Source organism: Nerophis lumbriciformis, linkage group LG04, assembly GCF_033978685.3.
Source record: "Nerophis lumbriciformis linkage group LG04, RoL_Nlum_v2.1, whole genome shotgun sequence".
NCBI lineage: Eukaryota > Metazoa > Chordata > Actinopteri > Syngnathiformes > Syngnathidae > Nerophis > Nerophis lumbriciformis.
The window spans coordinates 24,326,617-24,352,843 of NC_084551.2; the positions used below are offsets into that span (position 1 = coordinate 24,326,617).

Consider the following 26,227-nt stretch of genomic DNA (forward strand, 5'->3'; position numbering starts at 1 on the left):
TCAATATAAGGAAGGCCCCTGGTCCCGACCTTTTTTGTGGCTGCACACTCCAATATTGTGCTGACCAACTTTGCATTGCCCTCCATCATTTATTTCTAATCTCACTGGACTGTAGTCAGATTCCTGGCATGTGGAAATCTTTGACCGTGATTCCCATCCCAAAAACATCTAAATCTAAACAACGCAGTAATTTGGTAAAGGCCTGGTCATGTCTTTAATAGAGGAACTTGATCTACTACAATTTGCCTATCAAGCAGGGAGAGGTGGAGATGATGCAAAGCTTTTTATACTCAACCACCTCTAGAAACGCTTAGAGAAGCCACAAGCCCATGCCAGGCTTTTATTCGCTGATTTGTCTTGAACATTTAATACAATGCAGCCATATCTCTTAATAGAGAGGCTTGTGTCTAAATTTGAATTGTCTCACCAGCTTGTGTTATGGATTTTAGACTTTTAACTGTCAGAGAGCAAAGAATCTCTGTTAATGGTTGTCCCTCTGACTGTATGCATCTCCACGGGTACACCACAAGGATGCGTCCTTTCACCCTTACTTTTTATTACATATACTGATGAATGCAGGAGCAGGCAGGAAGACAGCTATTTGATTTAACTCCCTGATGACACTTCACTGCTGTTCCTCCTTCATTGTTTCAGAATCAAGGCATGAGAGAGCCCTTACTGATTTTATCTCCTGGTGTGAGTGTAACTTTTCAGATTTAAATGTATCCAAAACCGAAGATTTAAGTATTGTTTTCAGACATAAAAATGGAATTTCTACTGAGTGCATCATACATGACAAAAAACATGCTTTTATCATAAAAATACCTGACGAATAGGGACCTTTTTTGACAAATAGCTGAAATTTAATGTGAACACAGATTTTATAGTGAAGCGAGGACAACATAGAATTCATCTTCCCAGAAAACTAAACTGTTTCTCTGTCAGGGCTGTTATACTCTTGTCGTTTTTACTAAGCATTTGTTGAGAGGCTTTTGCTTTTTTCCTTTATTTGTTTGTTTCACTGTCTGTCAAGCAAAGACAGAAACAGCCTGCCTCGTATTGTTAAGCCCTGCTCCAAAATTACCTAAGTAAAAGTAAGGGACTTAAATTTCTTCTGCAACCAGCAAATCCACCGAAAAGAAGAAAGCATTTTAGCCTCTCCGAACCATGTCCTTGCGGGTGAATTGTCTTTGTTGCCTTTAGGGTGCTGTTATGCCCTTGCTACATGTAAAACAAATCGCTTCTTTCATTCGTACCCTTTGCACTCAAACTCTTAAACTCTTAAATCCTTCATAGGGTTTTGTTTATTTTTTATTTAATTTGATCTTATTTATGTTGTTTTTTTTTAACTTTTTTTTTAATTATTGAAGCAACATGGTTGCAGATTATCTCTACTTATACAGAAGGTTATCACAAGCTGTTATATTATTATCCTTTGTAAGCTCCATGTTGTTCTATGACATGTGCTGTATTGTCGATGTATTTATTGACTATTCGTTGTGGGCCATGTGTAGGCTATACGATCCATGACAACCTGAATTGCGAATTGCCCCTTGTATGAATATCAATCAATCAATCAATCAATGTTTATTTATATAGCCCTAAATCACAAGTGTCTCAAAGGGCTGCACAAGCCACAACGACATCCTCGGTACAGAGCCCACATAAGGGCAAGGAAAAACTCACCCCAGTGGGACGTCGATGTGAATGACTATGAGAAACTTTGTAGAGGACCGCATATGTGGGTAACCCCCGCCCCTCTAGGGGAGACCGAATGCAATGGATATCGAGTGGGTCTGACATAATATTGTGAGAGTCCAGTCCATAGTGGATCCAACATAATAGTAAGAGTCCAGTCCATTGCGGGGTCAGCAGGAAACCTTCCCGAGCGGAGACGGGACAACAGCGCAGAGATGTTCCCAACCGATGCACAGGCGAGCGGTCCACCCCGGGTCCCGACTCTGGACAGCCAGCACATCATCTATGGCCACCGGACCTGTGTGTCCCCCCCCCCCACAAGGGATAGGGGGGAGCAGAGGAGAAAAGAAAAGAAACGGCAGATCAACTGGTCTAAAAAAGGGGGCCTATTTAAAGGCTAGAGTATACAAATTAGTTTTAAGATGGAACTTAAATGCTTCTACTGAGGTAACATCTCTAACTGTTACCGGGAGGGCATTCCATAGTACTGGAGCCCGAATAGAAAACGCTCTATAGCCTGCAGACTTTTTTTGGGCTCTGGGAATCACTAATAAGCCAGAGTTCTTTGAACGCAGATTTCTTGCCGGGACATATGGTACAATACAATCGGCAAGATAGGATGGAGCTAGACCGTGTAGTATTTTATACGTAAGTAGTAAAACCTTAAAGTCACATCTTAAGTGCACAGGAAGCCAGTGCAGGTGAGCCAGTATAGGCGTAATATGATCAAACTTTCTTGTTCTTGTCAAAAGTCTAGCAGCCGCATTTTGTACCAACTGTAATCTTTTAATACTAGACATAGGGAGACCCGAAAATAATACATTACAGTAATCAAGACTAGACGTAACGAACGCATGAATAATGATCTCAGCGTCGCTAGTGGATAAAATAGAACGAATTTTAGCGATATTACGGAGATGAAAGAAGGCCGTTTTAGTAACACTCTTAATGTGTGACTCAAACGAGAGAGTTGGGTCAAAGATAATACCCAGATTCTTTACCGAGTCGCCTTGCGTAATTGTTTGGTTGTCAAATGTTAAGGTGGTATTATTAAATAAATGTCGGTGTCTAGCAGGACCAATAATAATGTTATTTAAATCTGAATTTGAATTTAATTGAATAGCCCGAAAATTACAGTACGTAGGTTTGCCCAATATTTCAAATGGTACTATCGTTCTGTATTCATTAGACAACTCCTCTTCTCTCTGTCTTACAGGAGTCTTATGCCATGCTTCATAAGTATGAGCTCTCAGTGGCAAAAGAAGAAGCAGACAAGGTAGACACAATGCGCTACATGTGGGAGAAGCTGTTGTCCCGGAGCACAGAGGTGCAGAATGAACTGATTGCCCTTCAGCCGAAATTCAAAGGAGAACTATTCACCAACATGCAGGTCTTCGTGGAAGACTGTCAACAGTTTTACATGGATTATGATAAGGTGAAAGTATTTAACCAAATATGACTGGATATTATTGAGCATACTAAAATGTAATTTGCTGAAGATACTGAAACTCAACATGGACTTTGTTCCCTCCCACTCCAGGATGGCCCAATGGTGGCAGGATTAGCCCCTCAGGATGCCAGCGATAGACTTGTCATGTACCAGGTAAGATGGGTTCCATTTTCCATGAAGCAAATAGTCAATGATTGCTAAAGTAACTCTTTTTTTTTCATCCCCTTTTCAGAATCGATTTGATAACTTGTTCAGAAAGTACATCACCTACACAGGTGGTGAGGAGCTGTTTGGACTTCCTGTTACCCAGCATCCTCAGCTCTTAGAAATTAGAAAGCAGCTGTCTCTACTGCAGAAGTTGTATGGCCTGTACAGCAATGTCATCGAAACAGTCAACGGGTACAATGACATCCTCTGGGCTGACTTGCACATTGAAAAAATCAATAATGATCTACTGGACTTTCAAACAAGGTGAAAGACGTCATTTACTGTGCCGTATTTATTCACGTGATCAAAGTGATTACTTTGAAATGATAACCTCATAAACTGAAATGAAAGAACATGTTTTTTTTGTCTGCTTTATGAAATTATATGAATAAGTTGAAGGATTTCAATTTTAACCACTCTAATAAACACTTACGCCACATTATGTGCTTTTTGAGGGTCTATTCATGTGTTCAGAGAATACATTTTAAATATATATATATTTGAATAATTAGTCTTCTTACACAGAAACACACAACCTGCAAATATCATACTTTAGTCCGTCTTCATTTTAAACTGCAGATGTCGCAAGCTACCTCGAGCTCTAAAGGAATGGCAAGCCTTTCTGGAGCTGAAGAAAATAATTGAGGAATTCAGTGAGTGCTGTCCTATTTTGGAGCTAATGGCCAACAAAGCAATGATGATGCGCCACTGGAAGAGAATTACTGAGGTCAGTGCAAACATATAATGCAGTATTCACATTAGATTTGCAAATGTTGACCATATCTGTCTGGTTATGTGAGCAGGTGACACGACACACCTTTGAGGTTGAGACTGATACCTTCAAGCTGCGCAGCATTATGGAGGCTCCTCTTCTCAAGTACAAAGAGGAGATTGAGGTAAGGAGTTATTATATGGTCTAAGATAGGAGGGCCAAGATAGGAGGGCAGCTTTTGTATAACAGCAAGGTGAGTGTAAATTAGGTTTTGGTAAAGCTACTATAAAGTGGAATGTCTGTCTTGATGTGTCAGCCATGTGAATAAATAGTCAAAATGTTGGTTGGAATAGGTCACAATTTCCTTGTGACTGTGTGGATGTCTGGGAAATAGTCACATGTTGTGAAGGACAAATAAATGGAGATCATAAAATCAAGCTTTATGTATGGCAGGATTTCAAGTCAAATGCTACACAGGTTCATTGGGTTGTCTGTTGCAGGATATTTGTATCAGTGCTGTGAAAGAGCGGGATATTGAGCAAAAGCTTAAGCAGGTGATTGCGGAGTGGGACAACAAGTCTTTTACATTTGCCAACTTCAAAACCCGTGGGGAACTCTTACTACGAGGAGACAGCACCTCAGAGATCATTTCCAGCATGGAGGACAGCCTCGTGACTCTAGGATCTCTAATGAGCAACAGGTCTGTCACTATTGATGGCATCGATAATATGGATGATGCCAATTCCGAAAAGCTTCAGATCGTGTTTTGCTCCATTACAATGATGAATAATGTGTGGTATAAAACCGGCATGATGTTGTCTCCTCCCCAGATACAACACTCCGTTTAAAACTCAGATTCAAAAATGGGTTCTGAATCTATCTAACACCACTGATATCATAGAAAACTGGATGACTGTTCAGAACCTTTGGATCTACCTGGAGGCAGTATTTGTGGGGGGAGACATTGCCAAACAGCTACCCAAGGTAGATATATATACATACACAACAAACCTGTAGAGTAACTGACATTCATGTAAATTAAAATTGCTAATGAAACTCTAAACTCTTGTCACTAAGTTATCAAGGCTACTAGGATTGGTTTCGGTTTATTCTAAACATGCTTGCGAGATTACAATATAATATATCAAACGTGCACAGAGGTACTTGTGAATATACTCTAACTGACGTGTTGGGCATAAATATTGGGCATAAACGTGTAGATTTTGTTCACACAGTATCAAAACATTTATTTTCATTGCATTGATTCATCGTATACAGTAGTGAAATAATATATTTAATGTTTAGGAAGCAAAGCGTTTCTCCAACATTGACAAAACCTGGGTGAAGATCATGACAAGAGCCCATGATATGCCAAACGTAATCCAGTCTTGTGTTGGAGATGAGACAATGGGACAATTGCTTCCTCACCTGCTTGAGCAACTTGAGATCTGCCAGAAATCGCTGACTGGGTAAGAACAATGTTCACACGCACCTTCAAACAATATTAGGATGTCAAATATGTACTGTAAATGTTTGTATTATGTGTTTCATTGTGCTGTGACAGCTATTTGGAGAAGAAGCGACTGCTGTTTCCTCGGTTTTTCTTTGTCTCTGATCCTGCATTGCTTGAGATTTTGGGCCAAGCATCAGACTCCCACACCATCCAAGCCCACCTTCTCAATGTCTTTGACAACATTAAAACCGTCCAATTCCATGACAAGGTGAAACTTGGTAATACTAAAAATAGCACTATGACCCGGATATAAGATTTTTCTATGGACGATAGTCAGAAAAAGACTATACATGGAAATGATCATAGTGCGCCAAACAACTTCTTGAGTCAGAGCTTTTTTTCCTGTCTCACACACACAACAGTGACCTAAAAAGATGCAGCTGTAACACATAGAGCTGCTCAAAAAAGGTGGCTCAAAGGTTGGGCTAATTGGCAAACAGAAGAGGAATTCTAAGATACAGAAATAGTGATCACTACATCAAATCAAATCTAATTTTATTTATATAGCATTAAAGTAGTATTATCTCACTGTCCATCGGAACATACTTGATTTAGTCTTCTTTTTGTTTAAAAAAGATTATCATGAAATTGAGGGGTTCTCATATTCAGGATTGTGGTATTATGTTAGTCAATATATTAGTTTTATCCCATTTTACAAACATGTTACCTGTGTTACCTTTGTACACGAATAGACAGAAATCATCTCAAGAAGAAATGTACAAAAAGACTACCTGATTATAAATAACTCATCAATAAACCACCTGCAGATGTATGACCGCATCTTGGCTGTATCATCTCGGGAGGGTGAAACTATGGAATTGAATCATCCAGTCACAGCAGAAGGAAATGTTGAGGTTTGGCTCAATGCCCTACTGAAGGAATCCCAAAAGTCTTTGCACATGATCATCCGAATGGCTGTCCTGGCCATCCAGGAGTCTGGCTTCCAGCTTGTTGACTTTCTCAACTCCTTTCCTGCTCAGGTAGGTTGAACAATACCAGAAATATTGTCAATTGTTGATTCTTGGACACTCTCTTAGCATTTTAAGAAGAACATGCCTGGTGACTTTTCATTAAAATTCAAAGAAGAAGCAAGTGGTCCAATGTAAAAACAAAAGTGAAATCTGAAAGGGGGAAAACTAGTCAGATATGGGTGAAACTAATGTTTATGTGTACTACAACTGTTCTCAGGGCATTCAATTAGCACTTTGATTAGATTTAGAGACTTAGCTTGGTCAGATCTACAGTAGCGTAATTAGTTAGATCACACTAGATCTGACCAATCTAAGTCTGTTATGATCTCAATCAAGGTGTTGACCCCAGGATGCAGAGATGGGAGGCAAGTTTGAATTATAAAAAGGGAAACATTTAATTAGTCCAAAAGGTGTAAAAAAGGCGATGGGGCAGAAGCGCACACCATGAATAACAGACATAAACAGGTTCCTCAGTGGTCGGCATGGGAAAAGGCCAGGGCGCACTGAGCACAGCAAAAAGTCCAACACAGAATCCTCTTTACCACAGGGAGGCTAGGAAGCAAACACAAAGAGGTTAGGAATTACAGGACTAAGGAGAGACAATGTACCAGGACTGGCGAGGTGAAGCAGGCGCATTAACGTGAGAGGTTCAGGAGACAATAACCGGCAAGGCCAAGCTGTCAGTGACAAGCTTAAATACTCTCAGGTTTAAATTAATTGCAGGTGTTCTTTGTGTCCGCCCCTCGCTGAGGACTAATGAACTGAAGAAAGCAGATCATAGGCCCAAATGCAGACATCAAAATAAAGTAGAAGGCAGGAGAATGATAAAACACGACGCAAAACGTCTTCAAAGACAAACAGAACAGTCCAGTTGCAATCAGTTGAATGCACTGAGAATACAATTACCTTGATAAATGACAATATCCATCAAAACATTTGAATATCGTGCACAGGTTACTTTATTCCAGCTATATATATATATATATATATATATATATATATATATATATATATATATATATATATATATATATATATATATATATATATATATAATAAATCTAACTTTTTTTGTAATGACTTTGTATCAGATATTAGTTTCTCATTTGAAGTTGAAATCCTGACATACTGTAACTAAACTTTTGCAGAATATTCAAATCTTTTTAAATTTCACCTCTATACTATTACTGTATACAGTGGTCCATATTACTCAATTTCAGGTGAGTCGACACAACAGGAAGGTGAACTGACAGAAAAGGAAAATATAAACTTAAAACTATAACAACATTGTGACTTGACTTTGCCATGCTGGCGTTTCATTCAGGTGGGGTTGCTGGGTATCCAGATGATATGGACAAGGGACTCTGAGGAGGCCCTGTCTAATGCACGATATGATCGTCGAATTATGGCCAAAACCAACCAAATCTTCTTAGATCTCCTCAACACTCTGATTGATATGACCACAAGGGACTTAAGTGCAGTTGACCGGACCAAGTATGAGACCCTCATCACTATCCATGTTCACCAGAGGGATATATTTGATGACCTGGTGAGTAGAAATGAGAAAATATGAGCAGGACACAGTACTTTTGCCATGCATGCTGAAGCTAAAAGCCCTACCATTTTAGCGGGAGCTTACGTGTATTAAGGGTATTTGTTGTTTTTGTTTAAATGCACTCTGTTCGAAAAGCGAAGGCTGTCAGCGTACTATTAACTGCAAACAGTATGTTCTAAAAAAACATATTTAGAAATTTTTTTGAGATGTGATGAAAGGCTGTCTTTAGTTAGTGGGTACATTGATTGCCTCGCTTGTCACCAAGGTAAACAGGACGTGCATTTCTTTTTATCTACTTTTCTCCTTTCAAGTTCACTCATTTCGCTATTACTACACATTTTCAATTAGGTCTTCTCAAACTGTGATCATTAAATCTGTGCTGATGCCAGGGTATAGCTATAAACTCATATAATGATCTCCTTTACTGGCATCTTTTTCAACCTGGCTTTCCCGGCTTTTCTTTAAACTCACGTACACCTCATTTTCTATTTTTGACTCTATGCCCCGTCTCTTTCATCCTCTTCTCACCCTCCCCCCACCTTGTCAATGTAACTTTCATGTCAACTAATACACCCTCATAAATCATAACCTGCCTTATTTTTTCCACTTCTCTCTCCCCTTTTCTCACCTTCCAGTGCCGACTGCATGTCAAAAGCCCTGGAGACTTTGAGTGGTTAAAGCAGTGCCGTTTCTACTTCAATGAGGACACGGAAAAAATGATTATTAGCATCACAGACGTGGACTTTGTTTACCAGAATGAATTTTTGGGCTGCACTGAAAGGCTTGTCATCACGCCATTGACTGACAGGTAAAGTCAAATATACAGGTCACATTTGAAATGTCAAGAATATTTAAAAAATATATATTAATTGATTCATACAATGTTAAGCAGTAATACCTCAACTTACAAGCTTAATTGTTTCTGTGACGGCGCGCCTAAAGCACTTTTAGCTTAAACCAAAGTCTCCCATAGAAGTTAATTGAAATCAATATAATTGGTGCCTGGCCTCCCAAAAACAGCACAATTTTAACATGTAACATGCCTTTAAAAATAACTTTTGGATAAGAAATGATTTAGGAATAATTAACATGTACTACTTACATCTATAGTAGTTTTATGAAACAATTTAATAGCAATGTATATGGATGTTCTAATTCATCCAGGTCTCAGGGCACTCAATCGATCGCAACTAGGCTGTTTGGTATGGCTTAGAAGAGGTTTCGCCTCTAATCCAAGTAGGCTTCATCATTTCATGCTCGTAGATTTAGACTGGTCAGATCTAGTCCAGCAGCTGGTTTTTGCATCTCAACAGTTGTTGAGATGCAAAATACAATTCTACTGTCAATGCCAACCACAGTCGTTGAACGGGAATTTCCCCTCGTTAGCATTTAGGTATCGTGTGGCAGAACGATCGCTGTGGATTGACCACTATCAGCCCAACATAGTTGGAATTACCCATGTTAGCATTCCATTCAGTTGTAAACAAATGGCATTGTGCGGGCTAAATTGTTTAGTCTTTTAGTAATGGTTAAAAGGACAGTGTTGTATGTGAAAGACAGGTGGTGTCGCAGACCACCTCCTCTGTTCAGGTATGTTTTTATACCTTGACGTAGATGGCTTCTCTCACTCCTCTCTCGTACCATTTGTCCTCCCTGTCCAGAATCTGTACATTTTTGTTCTCAAAAGAGTGCTATTTCTCCCTGAGGTGGAAGTAGACAGTCGAGTTCGCCCATCTATGCTGTGTCATACGTTGGCTTAGTGGTTGTTTTGTTTTCCCAATATTTGAATCAGTGCATTCATCATTACACTGAATAGCATACACCAGATAGTTTTTGTGAATGCGTGGTGCCCGGTCCTTAGGATGCACTAGTCTCTGTCTCAGGGTGTTGCCTTGCTTGAAGGTTACTGGGATGTTGTGTTGGTTAAAAATTCTTCTGAGTTTCACTGATGGACCTGATACGTATGGAATGACAATATTTTTGCATCTTGTCACCTTTTTCACCTCATTCACCCTGTTCTGTAATAATAATGTACAGCATTTACCTCAGAGAATGGACTTGTACAGTATCTCCTAACAGCTACTTGTAACCTAAAGCTAAAGCATTACAATTAGGGGAGAAACAACTCTTATCTCAAAACACTCTTAAATTGGGGCACTCATTAGTTGAGGTTCCACTGTACTTGATTTAATCTATACTCTATATATTTTATCATATACATTACACAAAGTAATGGTCCACAAAATTTCAGACAGGCAAACATTTTGATCAATAGTGAGGTTCAAATCCTCCAAAAAAAAAATCACTTTTAAAAAAGCTACAAAAAGCTTTGATTATTTTTTATTCTGATGACTGATAACACAGACCACAGCTGAGATTCTACTAGCTTTCTCATTTCATCCTCTTGCATCTGTGATGGACCGAGTGGTGGGATATTAAAATCGAGTACAATTTTGTTAAAAACCGATATAAATATTAAGAACCCAATGCAGTGAGAGCAACCGTCCCAAAATAAGGAAAGATAATGATGCTGATTTACAATTTATTACAATACAAATTAAAAAACAGTCAAGTAAATAACACTAAAAATACCAATTGGTAAACAATATTATGGTGAGGGTACAGCCGCGACAGGCGTAGTGGTTCAGCGTCCTGGCTCCGCCCACTTCCACGGCGTCCTCCTGCACACAGAATTAAAACGGAGGCAGGCCACAGGGATAAAATCTTCTAAAAGTACGGAGACGCTCTCCGGGCTGACGCCACACTTACACGCAAGGCAGGGTTTCCCCTGCCCTTGCTGTAGTTCTGCGTCGAAGTATTGGGTAAGCCCACTCTCCTCGCCAGTCGCCGGTCACTCGCGGGACCTACATGGCCGTACCCGTCCCGTCTCTCTCCGCCTCTTGGTCGCTCTTGGTCGCTCCCGGGAGTCACCGCAGGTCTCTGGGTCCCGATCACTCTTCGGAGGAACTCTTCCCCTGCGTGTTGTGGGCTTCTTGGGGTTCACTCCAGTAGCTTGCGGGGTCTGCTGTGTAGTCCTGGATTCCTTCCCAGCCTGCGGGCGTCCACCCGGTCGCTTCCGCTTCCCTCCGTCGCGCTTCCCGCAGTCGCTCTTCCTTCCTCGGCCCTTTTACTTCTCTCTGTCGCTCTTCCCTTTGAAATGTGTGCAGCCTTAATGCTTCACAGGTGCGTCTGTTCTCAGGTGCAGTTCGATTGGGCACTTTGGTTGTCAGGGGCAACAAGCTAAAAGGGACAACGTCTTAAAATGCCAGCAAAGTCCACAAAGAATAAAAACATGCAACTAAAATTACAATCCAATTCCACAGCAATAAAAACATGCAACTAAAATCCACAACAACAAAAACACTCTAAAACATGCATGGCAATGAAACATACAAAATAAAATCCCCTACTTATGTCCCATCACACATCCACTTTCTAAAGTAGAATTAGCTGTTGCCCAAAGGGTATTATTGACTTAATACGTCATGTACAGTATGGTACAGAATTAGAGCACATAAAGGGCTTTAACATTCAACCTGCTTAATGTAATACCAATCCCCGGTTGTTTATTCCTTTAGATAATTTAGGCTGGTGTCAAAGATGTCAATCAATACGTGTTAAACACCTTATCCATACTATTTAGAGATTGACTGTAAGGTATCATCTGATAGCGACCCATGGGATTCATGTGGGCTGCAAGATCGATTGTTGTAAACCAATGCGTTGGATTGACTGCATCTACTAAACAAATTAATGACTTCTACCAAGGAGACCAACTATATCTATGTCAATTTAATACGAACCTATGCGGTGTCCTTATTTTTCCACAAATGTAAACTGCTGCACACAAAATCACAACAGTTGATAAAACACACACCCTTACTGTTTTGCAAGTGTTAATTTTCTACAATTTTTCTACTATTATACCACATTATGGCGATGTTGGACTACAAAAAAATAACAATTTACGATTTACTTGAAATTTGTCACACAGCTTTATAAACTCTATAAAACGCCCGCTGTAACTGTGGGGTGTTTAGCGGAATCACTACTAAATTAAGGAGACTGACAATTACTGGAGAACGGGGTTTAATGTCCCACTTTTTACTCTAGTGTGAATTACTCATCATCACACATCATTCAATATGGGGACAGCGTGGCGCGGTTGGGAGAGTGGTCGTGCCAGCAACCTGAGGGTTCCTGGTTCAATGCCCACCGTCGACCAACCTCGTCACGTCCGTTGTGTCCTTGAGCAAGACACTTCACCCTTGCTCCTGATGGGTCATGGTTAGGGCAGCTCCCACCATCAGTGCGTGAATGTGTGTGTGAATGGGTGAATGTGGAAATAGTGTCAAAGCGCTTTGAGTACCTTAAAGGTAGAAAAGCGCTATACAAGTATAGCCCATTTACAATAATCATTCCTACATTGAATTGAAGTTTGAAAAGGTGTTGACTTGAAATATGCATCGTCTCTCGTCAGTCATTGTAATAAATAAGTAATGAACTTTCAAAGACCAACTAACTATCATCATCAATATTTTAAAAGACAGGAAGGCACAACTAATTTGTAATTAAGTTAAATGTAGTCAACTTTCCAAAGACTATTTCCTGACTGACAACACACGCAAATTAATGCATACTTGCAAATAGGACTATGAAGTGTAAGAAAACAAGATGTAACAACTGGACAGCACAGTTAATATCAGCTCACTGTTAAAGGTTAAATAAGAAAAGGTTGTGTTATTAAAAAATATATATATTTATTAAAACATCAACACACATACGTACCGTAAATTGGTACCGTTGAATACTGGTATTGATTCCCAAACACCTGGAAATAGGGCAGCGTGGCTCAAAAACTTGAGAGTTCTGGGTACAAAAAGCTTCTGCCATACTAGTCGCTCCTGTTGTGTCCCTGGGCAATAAACTTTACCCACCTCACTCCCAGTGCCACTCAAACTGGTGTAAGAATATCAATTAATGTTTGATGGAGGTTGGAGAGACCATAGGCACAAATTTGCAGCCATGTTTCTGACAGTCTACCCAGGGCAGTTGTGGCTACAAATGCTTACCACCATCACAGTGTGATTGTGGAGTGAATGAATGATGGGTTCTCAGTTCTACACTGTTAAGCGATTTGAGTGTCTAGAAAAGCGCTGTTTGAATAAAATACATTATAATAATTATTATGATTATTATTATTAATAATATTATTAGTATTATGTAGTGAAGTGAAATACATTTATATAGCGCTTTTTTTCTCAAGTGACTCAAAGCGCTTTACATTGTGAAACCCAATATCTAAGTTACATTTAAACCATGCAGTGTGGGTGGCACTGGGAGCAGGTGGGTAAAGTGTCTTGCCAAAGGACACAACGGCAGTGACTAGGATGGCGGAAGCGGGGATCGAACCTGCAACCCTCAAGTTGCTGGCACGGCCGCTCTACCAACCGAGCTATACCGGCCCATGTAGTCGGTAAAAATGTGACAGATATCCATACCGGGTTGTGAGCAATAAGGAGGACATCCTTGGAATCGGATTGGATACTTGATGGATAAAACATAAAAAAAACAACTTCCAATAACGCATTTAAATTTTTTTAAGGTTCTGTTTGATTTTTTTATAAGGACAATATGTGCTGAATAGTTTGACACAAAGTCCCGTCGTATTTTTAGATAATCTCCCATCAGAAAATTGGACGTTATGTTTATTACTAACCAGTCTGTCATGTCTTGATGTGAATAGTACGTGATTTACACTGCAGTCAGTCAGTGTGAGTGACATAAATTCAATTGTTGAGCTCCTCACATACAGATATAGAAATTGACTTGAAACCACAGTCAGGCACACACGCAACTAAGCAAAAACAAAAGATGGGGGATGACAATGAGAAGGGAATCAGAAGTGACAATAGCAGGGAGGGCGCAACCAGTATCTATCAGTGAAACACTCGGCCTCATGCCCTTCGATGCCAACGGAGATCACATTTATTTTGTTGACTTCTTTCCATGCTACAAAAAATGCATTTGTTGTCACTCATTTTCTCCACTTTCTACTCAGTCTAGCCTTCATTCTCCCTCACTCACTGCCTCCGGTTTGAATAAAAGAGAAAACACAGAAATCAAAAAAGAAAGTTATAAAAAAGTTGTGTGTTCTAAAGAATATACAAATGCATTGCATATGTTTGTAAGGCTAGTCTTGAAGTAAAAACACAGATTGCTCCAAAGAGTCTAAATTGAGTCACAATGACTGTTCTTTGATGACGCTAACCTCTCACCTACCACTTACATTTTATGACACAACGTGGGTTGTTAAACGCTCAATGATCAGGTCAAAGATTAGACATGATCTGTGCACTCGCTGGCAAATTCCACTTCAAAATACACTCGGATGGGACCTTAGCTGTCAGTCTTTTTTTAAGTTACTCTAAAATAATGCCAATTAATAATAACCTGTGGTTAATCATGATTTAAATTCTAAACTGATTAATCTGGTTACAATCATTTAATCAATTCAATTAATCACATCACTAGTATAAACATAATTTTCCTGTGTTTTCATCGACTTGCCAGGTGCTATATCACCCTTGCCCAGGCTCTATGTATGAATATGGGTGGAGCCCCTGCAGGACCAGCAGGAACAGGTAAGACAGGTGTGAATGTTAGTGTAAATTATTGATTTTCTCTACTGTACTCAGTACAGGGGCACTCAGTACAAGGGCACATACTTACAGTACAGTGTACTGTAAGTATGTGCCCTTTGACTCGCGACCAGTCCAGAGTGTACCCGCCTCTACCCCAAAGTCAGCTGGCATAAGTGATAGAAAATGAATGAGAAGGTTGAACTAAGAATGAACCTTAGTCGTGCACATATTGTAGTCCATGATATACAAATCCATGATTTTTATGATTTTCTTTGATTTTTAGGTAAAACAGAGACCACTAAAGATATGGGTCGCTGTCTGGGAAAGTACGTGGTGGTCTTCAACTGTTCTGACCAGATGGACTTTAGAGGTCTGGGAAGAATATTCAAGGGTAAGAGTAGAGTATATGGAAGAAGAACCTAAAACTAACAAACTACTGCGTGGTGATGTAGGCTACCACTTATTTCAGGTTGTGTTTCTCCAATTTATAAAACCTTGAATGGCTTTGTGTGATTTGCAGGTCTTGCTCAGTCTGGTTCGTGGGGTTGTTTTGATGAATTCAACCGCATTGACCTTCCCGTCCTGTCAGTGGCAGCACAGCAAATTTCAATAGTGCTCACCTGCAAAAAAGAAAGACGAAAACATTTTGTCTTTACTGATGGAGAAAATGTGGAGATGAATCCGGAATTTGGCATATTCATAACAATGGTCAGTGGTATAGCCTTATTTTTATGTTAATAACACCCACTAAACCTACTACACCAAGCGTTCCTTTTAGATTGGTTCGAAACGTTAGTTGGTTGACCTTAATATGAGTCACAGAGAGTTTGTGCAAATTGTCCAGGATATGCCATAAAACAGCCCTAGAAAATCGCAGTATCCATGTGAAAATATTAGGTTTTTATAATTAGAGATAACATAATTGACTTAGACAATGTCTTTTTTTTTAATGTCAGTCATGATCAGGAGCATTAGGGTTTTATTTAGATTGCTAGAATTAGCATACTCTCTTAGTACAGTTAAAGATCATTCTTCTTATTGCTCTTAAAATATACTAAATGGATGCATTAATAATAGAACTGTGAGGTAAGGGGGATCATTATTAAATCACATTTCTTCTTTTAATTTAATTTTTTTTTTCCTTTTATTTTTGTCCTGTCCAGCTTCTCAGGCAAATCATATAGTTGATGTAGATGCCCATATCGGCTGTTCAGATTCACTTTACAAAAGAGAAGTGTAGGATACTTCTCTTGTTGCCTTATTTGTATTTGACTTTATTAAATGTATTTATATTATCATTTGGTGCAGCCGGGCCGGAGCAGGAGGGGATAGAAAGAGAAAAAAAAGAAGACAGAAGGGGAAATTGTGGGGACAAGAGGGGGATTAGACAGAGAGACAAAAACAACAACAGCAAACACAACAACAACAATAGAGCAACATCAGCAAATACGACATGTACAAATATGATGGTAAAAGTGATAGCAAATAAGCAGTTAGCGAAAATAAAAAATAATACAGAAATGACAATGAGCATTATTACACTACAAATGGAGCAATCTAAACACCAATAGAATTATCGCTATTGATAATGAACAATACTAATAATTTACCTCTATTATCAACAATACAGTTGTTCAAATGTGTCAAGACTAGGACTTTAGCGTGGATTGTTTTCCCGAGGTGTAAAGGATTTGGACCGGACACGGCGTGAAGGTGAATACATATTTAATTTTAACACTCAAAAAAGAAATTAAAAAAAGGCGCGCACAAGGGCGGAAGTACAAAACTTGGCTATAAAAACAAAAACTCGCACAAAGGCAGAACTATGGACAAAAAAAACAAAATACACTAACTGTGGCATTAATCAACAAACCTTACTTGCGATGACTTAAACAGGGCAGCATGGACTATGAACATGAAACAGAGTGTCAGGAGTGTGTCAAGAGTGATGTCGCCAGGCTGACTGCCTGGCAACTACAGGCTTAAATAGTGATGACATGATTAGTGAAAACAGGTGCGTGACTCAAAATGTGAAAACGTGAGACAGGTGCGTGACATGACGATGTGAACCAGGTGAAACTAATGGTTACTATGGTGACAAAGGAAGTGAAGACAATAACTAAAAAGTGTCCAAAAACCAAGCAAAACATAACTTAACAAAACATGATCACAGACATGACAAAATGCAACAATACATATACGTAATGATAACTTGAGATACGAAAGAATGCAGAAAAATGAAGGGGAAGAAAGAGAAGCAACCTACATTAACCTTGTAGATTGTTATAGTAACAATAGGTTAAGCTTTGTCAGTGTGCCATGTGTTATACCCAGTTTACCCTTAGGGCAACATCGTTAATATATGTTTGATGAAACGTGATTATGTGCATGAGTGTATGTATGCATATGTACTTGTATATGTATAGAATGTGTATCTGTGTTTGTACAGTGAATGTATATGTACAGTATGTGTATATGTATGTTTGTACAGTGAATGTATATGTACATAATGTGTATATGTGTTTGTACAGTGAGTGTATATGTACAGTATGTATATATGTATGTTTGTACAAAAATCAAATTTCTATTTTCCATCCATTCATTTGTATGTCAATGTTTCATCTATTTGGAGCAAAGATTTTAGAAATCACTATATGAATTTTATTTCGTATCATACCTACAGAATACCGTGCAACTGTCCAATTTTTACTCAACATACTGAACACATGCACTATTATATTGTATGTTATTTGTCCTCACCAGTTGCCATTTTAGGTTGAATCTAACATTTTTGCTCAAAAAGTTTTCCATCTACTGTATGTTTGCAATATTGTTAAAGTTTCATGGTACTAAAAACAAGTGTTTTTTAATGTACAGTATGAAAGAAAGTGAAAAGAAAATGGTTGTCATTCGTATTTGTATACTATAAATCACACATTTTTCTTACCTGTATAATCAGAACCCGGGTTATGCAGGCCGACAAGAACTTCCAGAGAACTTGAAGATCAACTTTCGCTCGGTGGCAATGATGGTTCCTGACCGTCAAATCATCATCAGAGTGAAGCTGGCGAGCTGTGGCTTCATAGACAATATGGAGCTGGCTCGCAAGTTCTTCACTCTCTACAAGCTCTGTGAAGAGCAACTTTCCAAACAGGTAAACAAGTCTTGAGATTGGAAATTTCCTGCAATTAAATTAGGTGTTGATTGGTCAATTATCAGACATGTTTAATTATATTACTCAAGGGCTATGATTGCAAGATTGATTGCAAATTAAGAGCATACCATTTATAACCTTCCATCACAACTATAAGGGATAATAATGCTCAGTGCTAGTACCCTAATTATTTTCGAGTGGAGCATGGTGAAGGTGTGGTTCGTATGTCTGCCTCACAGCAAGATGGCTCTGGGTTTGAATCTTGTTTTTTAATATGTTTTTTTATATTCTGACAAGCCAATTAAGCGCAAAAATAGCTTTCGTGAATGTGGCCATCTTGATTTCCGACCTAGTAACTGGAACGCTCACAACTCGCCTGTGATGTCATTTCCAGCTCCGACTTCTAACTTCCGAGGTAAATGAAACACAGCATTAGCATGTCTGTGAGATGGGCCACTTATTACAGCTGATTGTTGACACCTGCCGCAGTGCACAGGCACGCACAGAGCATGCTGTCAACTATGTGCAGGATTCCACAAACCAGCAGCCATGCACCCTCAATAAAGTCGCCGCAACAAGGCCCCTGGAGTCTTTTAGAGAGGACGAGAAAGAAATAACTACTTTAGTCCAAATAAACAGCTGAATTCACCTTTTTGGCTCATCCAGGTTCATTATGACTTTGGGTTACGGAACATCCTATCGGTGCTGCGTACCCTGGGAGCTGCCAAAAGGGCCAACCCCAGCGACACTGAGTCCACCATCGTTATGAGAGTCCTGAGAGACATGAACCTATCAAAACTGGTGGGTCCCAAATACAAAGTGTATTTATCACCTAAAATCCTTCTGAGTTTTTTTTAAAAGGGAACTGCACTTTTTATTATTTATTTTTTTGCCTTATTATTCACAATCCTCCTGAGAGACAAGAACACATATGTTTTTCTTTTTTTTATGCATTCTAACTCGTAAATAAATGTAAATAAAAGTCAGCTAACAATGGAGCTAATGGGAGTAAGACATCGTTGCGCCATAAAACCAACTAAAATACATGCAAAAAGTGCCAACAATATTTACATGTCCTGACCTGAATATTAAATGATAAATAAATGATAAATGGGTTGTACTTGTATAGCGCTTTTCTACCTTCAAGGTACTCAAAGCGCTTTGACACTACTTCCACATTTACCCATTCACACACACATTCACACACTGATGGAGGGAGCTGCCATGCAAGGCGCTAACCAGCACCCATCAGGAGCAAGGGTGAAGTGTCTTGCTCAGGACACAACGGACATGACGACCAAGTATTAGCGACATTGTTATTATAAGCACTAAAGTTAAGGACCTACTTTCAGCGGCGCATTGATCACAGAGCGGTAAATAGTTTATAATGCTATTTTGGAACATAAGCCGGTGAGCTGATGCATCACCTATGAACCATCACCTGGTGAAAGCTAATTCTAGATTATAAATAATGCCTCTCACCTACGGTATAACATAGAAAGTTGTTGCCATAAACCGAGAAGCTGGCCGACTTTGACATTCAACTTAGACCTGTTGATGGCGAGAAAGACATAGTTTTTTTTTATTATTACCTATGTGAGGATCATGATTAATTCTTCATCCAAATGGGAATATATCAACATCCTATCAGTTGTCATCCCAGTGAGAGCAGACATTGTACAGTAAGTGATTGCTTTAGTTTTTTTTTTGTCTCTTAAAAAAGTTGGCCGTGAGTGGTAGTAAATGTTGTTGTTAAAGGAAAAAGCAATTATTGTGATCTGTGAAGTTATTCCGCCACCTTATGCTTAAAATGAGAAAAATACTGTTACTAGCAGCTGCTATTAAAATACTGTTATTATGAATGTGCCTGTTATTACATTACATATATACTTACAGGGTTTATATAAAACGTTGATAAGAAGAGCGACTGCCTTTTGCTCCATTGTTAGCTGACTTTTGCAAGCGTTTATTCACGAGTTCGAATGCAATTAAAATAAGAAAAACAAATGTCTGCTTGTCTTATGTAAGAATTGTAAATTATAGGCAACATTTAAAAAAGTGAAGTTCTCCTTTACTGCACATAAACCTACCTATTGTTGTATTTGATAGATTGATGAAGATGAGCCACTCTTCTTGAGCTTGATAGAGGACCTCTTTCCAGGAATCCAGCTTGATAAAGCAGGCTATCCTGAACTAGAAGCAGCCATTGACAAACAGGTATAAACAAGTTTCTGCATGTTAACATGATAAAAAGGTAATCAAACAGTATAGCAGAGGGATATTGAAATAAATAATTTTGTTATTGTTCAAATCAATATTTTATTTCAGGTTACACATGATGGTCTGATTTGCCATCAGCCCTGGAAACTGAAGGTAATTCAGTTATTTGAGACTCAGAGGGTCCGACATGGCATGATGGCCCTGGGGCCCAGTGGAGCAGGAAAGACAACTTGTATCCATACGCTGATGAGAGCAATGACAGGTTGAAAGCTGATGTTTCTGAAAAATAAGTTCCGGTGCATGTTCATATTTTAATACATTTAGTGGTCCTTCTTTTCTCAGAGTGTGGTCAGCCTCATAGAGAGCTGCGCATGAACCCAAAAGCCATCACTGCACCTCAGATGTTTGGTCGACTTGATGTGGCTACCAACGACTGGACAGATGGCATCTTCTCTACGCTTTGGAGGAAAACACTGAAGGCAAAGAAAGGTGAGGAAATTTGCTGCAGTCATAAACTGAGAAAACTATTAAAAAAAACAAAACTGATAAACTATTGTCCCAGCCTCTTATGTCTATGTTGTATGAAATTGTGCAATGCAGCATTCAAATTTAAATATATTGTACAATTACAGAGGATAACATTTTTTATATAAATGGTATGGAAATAGTAATGATATTTTAATTCTAAGGCATACTTAATTGGGGGCAACACGGTGGAACAGGGGTTAGGTCTTTCTGTGTGGAGTTTGCATGTTCTCCCCGTGACTGCTTGGGTTCCCTCCGGGTACTCCGGCTTCCTCCCAAATACCTCCAAAGACATGCACCTGGGGATAGGTGCACTAAATGGTCCCTAGTGTGTGAACGTGAGTGTGAATTGTCAAGACTTGGACAATGGCGTGGTTGGTTTTCTCATGGTGCAAATGATTTGGACCGGACATGGCGTGAAGGTAAATACATATTTAATTTTAACACTCAAAAAAGGAATAAACAAAAGGGCGGAAGTACAAAACTTGGCTATAAAAACAAAAACTCGCACAAAGGCAGAACTATGGACAAAAAAACAAAAGACACTAACTGTAGCATTAATCAACAAAACTTACTTGCAATGACGTGAACAGGGCAGCGTGGACTATGAACATGAAACAGAGTGTCAGGAGTGTGTCAAGAGTGATGTCGCCAGGCTGACTGCCTGGCAACTACAGGCTTAAATAGTGATGACATGATTAGTGAAAACAGGTGCGTGACTCAAAATGTGAAAACGTGAAACAGGTGCGTGACATGACGATGTGAACCAGGTGAAACTAATGGTTACTATGGTGACAAGAGAGTGAAGACAAGAACTAAAAAGTGTCCAAAAACCAAGCCAAACATAACTAAACAAAACATGATCACAGACATGACATGAATGTTATCTGTCTATCTGTGTTGGCCCTGCGATGAGGTGGCGACTTGTCCAGGGTGTACCCCGCCTACCGCCCGAATGCAGCTGAGATAGGCTCCAGCACCCCCCGCGACCTCGAAAGGGACAAGCGGTAGAAAATGGATGGGATGGATATTTAATAGGAGCCTATTCACGAAAGGCAGCGTACACCTTCAACAAGTCGCCTCATCACAGGGCCAACACAGATAGACAAACAACATTCACGGCAACCCGCGGCTCTTTAGCGCCACCCTGGTGGCTCTCTGGAGCTTTTTCAGAAATGTATGAAAATAGAAAAAGATGAGGGGAAAACAATCTATTTTTTGTTTTAATATGGTTTCTGTAGGAGGACAAACATGACACAAACCTCCCTAATTGTTATAAAGCACACTGTTTATATTAAACATGCTTCACTGATTCGAGTATTTGGCGAGCGCCGTTTTGTCCTACTAATTTTGGCGGTCCTTGAACTCACCTTAGTTTGTTTACATGTATAACTTTCTCAGACTTTCTGTCTCATTTTGTCCACCAAACTTTTAAGGTTGTGCATGAAAGGTGAGTTTTGTTGATGTTATTGACTTATTGGAGTGCTAATCAGACATATTTGGTCACTGCATGACTGCAAGCTAATCGATGCTAACATGCTATTTAGGCTAGCTTTATGTACATATTGCATCAAAATGCCTCATTTGTAGGTATGTTTGAGGTCATTTAGTTTCCTTTAAGTCCTCTTAATTCAATTTATATCTCATGACACACTATCTGTATGTAATATGGCTTTTAATTTTTTGCGGCTCCAGACAGATTTTTTTTTGTATTTTTGGTCCAATATGGCTCTTTCAACATTTTGGGTTGCCGACCCCTGCACTAGGGCCACATTAGTGTTGCCAATCAACCTATCTCCAGGTGCATGTCTTTGGAGGTGGGCGGAAGCCAGATATATATATATATATATATATATATATATATATATATATATATATATACACATACATACATACATACATACGTGTGTGTGTGTGTGTGTGTGTGTGTGTGTGTGTGTGTGTGTGTGTGTGTGTGTGTGTGTATGTATGTATGTATATATATATATATATATATATATATATATACATACATACATACATACATACATACATACATGTGTGTGTATATGTATGTATGTATGTATGTATGTATGTATGTATGTATGTATATATATATATATATATATATATATATATATATATATATATATATATATATATATATATGTCTTAATAAGGTTATCCAAAAAATAGTGCTCGATACCGTAGTAGAGCGCAATATATGTATGTGTGGGAAAAAAAATCACAAGACTATTTCATCTCTACAGGCCTGTTTCATGGGGGGGGGGGGGGGTACCCTCAATCGTCAGGAGATTTTCTCCTGACGATTGAGGGTACCCCCCCTCATGAAACAGGCCTGTAGAGATGAAATAGTCTTGTGATTTTTTTCCCCACACATACATATATATATATATATATATATATATATATATATATATATATATATATATATATATATATATATATAGGACACCCCTGGCTTACAAATTGATGGGAGCACTATTCTGACATCAGAAAGTAAAATTCGCAAACAGACACAAAATAATATCAGTTGCTGCAGTAGCGCTAATAGCATGCAGGTATGAGCAGGTATGACCCACATACATCTTGTGTGGCAGGCTGCAAGCCACACGTAAAAAGTGCACACATAAAAGCTAAGACACATGATGTAAATTCACATAACTGTAAGCGTGCATCCTTAATGAGCGGCATAGCAAGATAAAACAACTTTTGGTGTTATGATGAGCTATGAGTGCAAGTATGTCCCTGGCTGTTTCAACTTTTCTGCAATGTAACATTAATGTACTCCTTTCCACACGGCCCCAAAGCAAAATAAAAGATAACCCGTGATTAACAAGGACCCCGCTACATCATGTGAGAAACCAGTTCTGAGCTCTCCAGGGACTCCTTTCATGTTTTCTCACTGAGCAGAGAAGATGTGACTCTAAAGCAGTGGATCTTAACCTTGGTGGAAGTACCGAACCCCACCACTTTCTTACGCGCATTCCCCGAACCTTTCTTCAGTGAAATATAATTATCATTTTTTTCAAATTCAAGACAGTTAAAGTTTTTTTACTGGTGCACAAAATGAACCGTGCATTAACATCACCTTGTTCAAAGAACAAAACCAACACAGTGCATGAACTCACAACAAATTACACACCTGCAAATCAGATGGAAAATTAGAGGGAACATTGTTTGGGGGTATCCATTATACGCCGATAGGGAGAAGTTTTTATTTACACGATGAGTCGGGTGTGTCTTGACCTCCGCGGCACAGGCTCCACCGAACCCCTGAGGCCGACTCACCGAACCCCTAGGATTCGATCGAACCCAGGTTAAGAACCACTGCTCTAAAGCCATGGTCTCATTGCTCCCATTAAAACAACCACTAAGGGTCTGAACAACTAAGATCCAAATATAGCAACAAGTGTTCAATAGTGTGCGCAAAGTAAACGTAAATAATTGCAAATACTATTAGTCGGTGTGTTGTGAGTGAACTACTAAGATTGTGTGCGCAGTTGATAACAAGTGCAAAAGTGGTGCAGACCGCCTATTTAGATTAGTTTTTTGTGTGTACTATATTGGCTGTGCCCATGGACGGTCCAATAGTATGTTGTGGAATTTGCAACAGTCAAATATAATATAAACCACCTTATCTGAGCAATATATAAGTGCAATGTTCCCTCTAATTTTTCATGTGTGTGAGCAAACGCAAAAACTCCCTGAGCATTCAGTGGAGCACATGTGAGCAACACCAGACGTGCACACTGTGGCTACACCAGCAGCACACCTGTCCCAAACCTGACTAAATAACAAGTTCAATCTCCATCCATCCATCCATTTTCTACCGCTTGTCCCTTTTGGGGTCGCGGGGGGTGCTGGAGCCTATCTCAGCTGCATTCGGGCGGAAGGCGGTGTACACCCTGGACAAGTCCCCACCTCATCGCAGGGCCAACACAGATAGACAGACATCATTCTCTTATTATTGTAATCAAATGACAGCAGTAATTTCCATGAGATTATTTTCTAATATAAGTGTTTAGGCCCACTTACAATGACAATAACAACAAATATTGTTTTTCATGAACTGTGTACTTGTATTGTTTGTCTGGGTGGAGGTCCTGCTTTGGAAATAGTTTGTACCCCTTTCAGACATTGCATATAGTTCCCATTAAAACATTCACATGTTGCACAATGAGATGTATGCAGGGCATCATGTGTACATTCCTGCAACTTCCTCTTTGTAAAAATATATATTTTTATTAGTATTTATTTAATATACTAACAGCATTTCATGATTAATATTTATCAATTACAATTTGGTCGTCATGGAAGTAAACAAGGTAGGAGTTGAACTTTATAATATCTACAAAGTTCAGTGAGCAGGTTGTGTTATGTGTGACCATGCGTGTTGACTATTTGCGTTAGTTTATTTGCGCCGTTAACAGGAAAGCTTGTTTGGATTAGGTCATATATAAAATTCTGTGCTGTGTATATGCCAAAGTGCAATTCATGCTCATTAACCTAAATTCTTCAAGATCTCTGCAAGATGGCAGTTAAGTTGCAGCAATTGTATTGTTAGATATCTAAAATTTTGTTGGTGGCACACCATGGACCAGATTTCTTATCAAACTTGTGAGGTCTTGCGTGCCAATGTAACATCCCTGTTCCTACTCAGTGGAGTTGTAGTTAGAGTGTCCGCCCTGAGATCGGTAGGTCGTGAGTTCAAACCCCGGCCGAGTCATACCAAAGACTATAAAAATGGGACCCATTACCTCCCTGCTTGGCATTCAGCATCAAAGGTTGGAAGTGGGGGTTAAATCACCAAAAATGATTCCCGGGCGCGACCACCGCTGCTGCTCACTGCTCCCTTCACCTCCCGGGGGGTGATCAAGGGTGATGGGTCAAATGCAGAGAATAATTTTGCCACACCTGGTGTGTGTGTCAATCATTGGTACTTTAACTTTAAGCAGACAATGTATTCGTCGTCACAACCTATTGAACCTACTTACGATTATGCAGTACCTTTAATCCTATTCAAACAATGTAAATATGTTTTCATTCAGGAGAACACATTTGGATTGTCCTGGATGGACCAGTTGATGCGATCTGGATAGAGAACCTGAACTCAGTTTTGGATGACAACAAAACGCTTACTCTGGCAAACGGAGACCGCATACCTATGGCTCCCAACTGTAAAGTAGTTTTTGAGCCACATAACATTGACAACGCCTCTCCAGCCACTGTCTCACGCAATGGCATGGTCTTCATGAGCTCCTCTGTGCTCAACTGGGGCCCCATATTGGAGGTAAGTAAAGGAAATTATTTATTTGCTGTTAAACAATACCATTTCCTGTAAATTGTCGGACTTGTGTTTTCAGGGTTGGTTGAAGAAACGCTCCTCCGAAGAGGCTGCAGTGCTGAGAGTTCTTTTCTCTTCTTCCTTTCCTGAACTTTACCGCTTCTGTGTTCAGTCCCTTGAGTTCAAAATGGACCTACTTGAGGCCTTTGTTATCATGCAGTGCATCAACATGCTACAAGGACTCATACCACCAAAGGTACGATTTAGATTTCTCCCGATTCACCAATCTTC

General features: G+C 39.4%; 1 protein-coding gene across 1 annotated transcript in view; it reads left to right on the top strand.

Moving 5' to 3' along the window:
* Positions 1-26,227, top strand: part of dnah5 (dynein, axonemal, heavy chain 5) — a 231,485-nt gene that overhangs the window by 63,043 nt on the left and 142,215 nt on the right. Inside the window, exons 29-50 of the mRNA XM_061951064.1 lie at positions 2,915-3,133; positions 3,239-3,301; positions 3,381-3,619; positions 3,935-4,082; positions 4,159-4,251; positions 4,568-4,767; positions 4,898-5,051; positions 5,373-5,536; positions 5,632-5,788; positions 6,348-6,560; positions 7,876-8,100; positions 8,742-8,914; positions 14,680-14,750; positions 15,034-15,141; positions 15,271-15,458; positions 17,710-17,904; positions 18,571-18,705; positions 20,014-20,121; positions 20,233-20,386; positions 20,467-20,613; positions 25,701-25,942; positions 26,016-26,192. Of these exons, the coding sequence (XP_061807048.1) occupies positions 2,915-3,133; positions 3,239-3,301; positions 3,381-3,619; positions 3,935-4,082; positions 4,159-4,251; positions 4,568-4,767; positions 4,898-5,051; positions 5,373-5,536; positions 5,632-5,788; positions 6,348-6,560; positions 7,876-8,100; positions 8,742-8,914; positions 14,680-14,750; positions 15,034-15,141; positions 15,271-15,458; positions 17,710-17,904; positions 18,571-18,705; positions 20,014-20,121; positions 20,233-20,386; positions 20,467-20,613; positions 25,701-25,942; positions 26,016-26,192 (3,573 nt within the window). The remainder of the gene's footprint in view (positions 1-2,914; positions 3,134-3,238; positions 3,302-3,380; positions 3,620-3,934; positions 4,083-4,158; positions 4,252-4,567; positions 4,768-4,897; positions 5,052-5,372; positions 5,537-5,631; positions 5,789-6,347; positions 6,561-7,875; positions 8,101-8,741; positions 8,915-14,679; positions 14,751-15,033; positions 15,142-15,270; positions 15,459-17,709; positions 17,905-18,570; positions 18,706-20,013; positions 20,122-20,232; positions 20,387-20,466; positions 20,614-25,700; positions 25,943-26,015; positions 26,193-26,227) is intronic.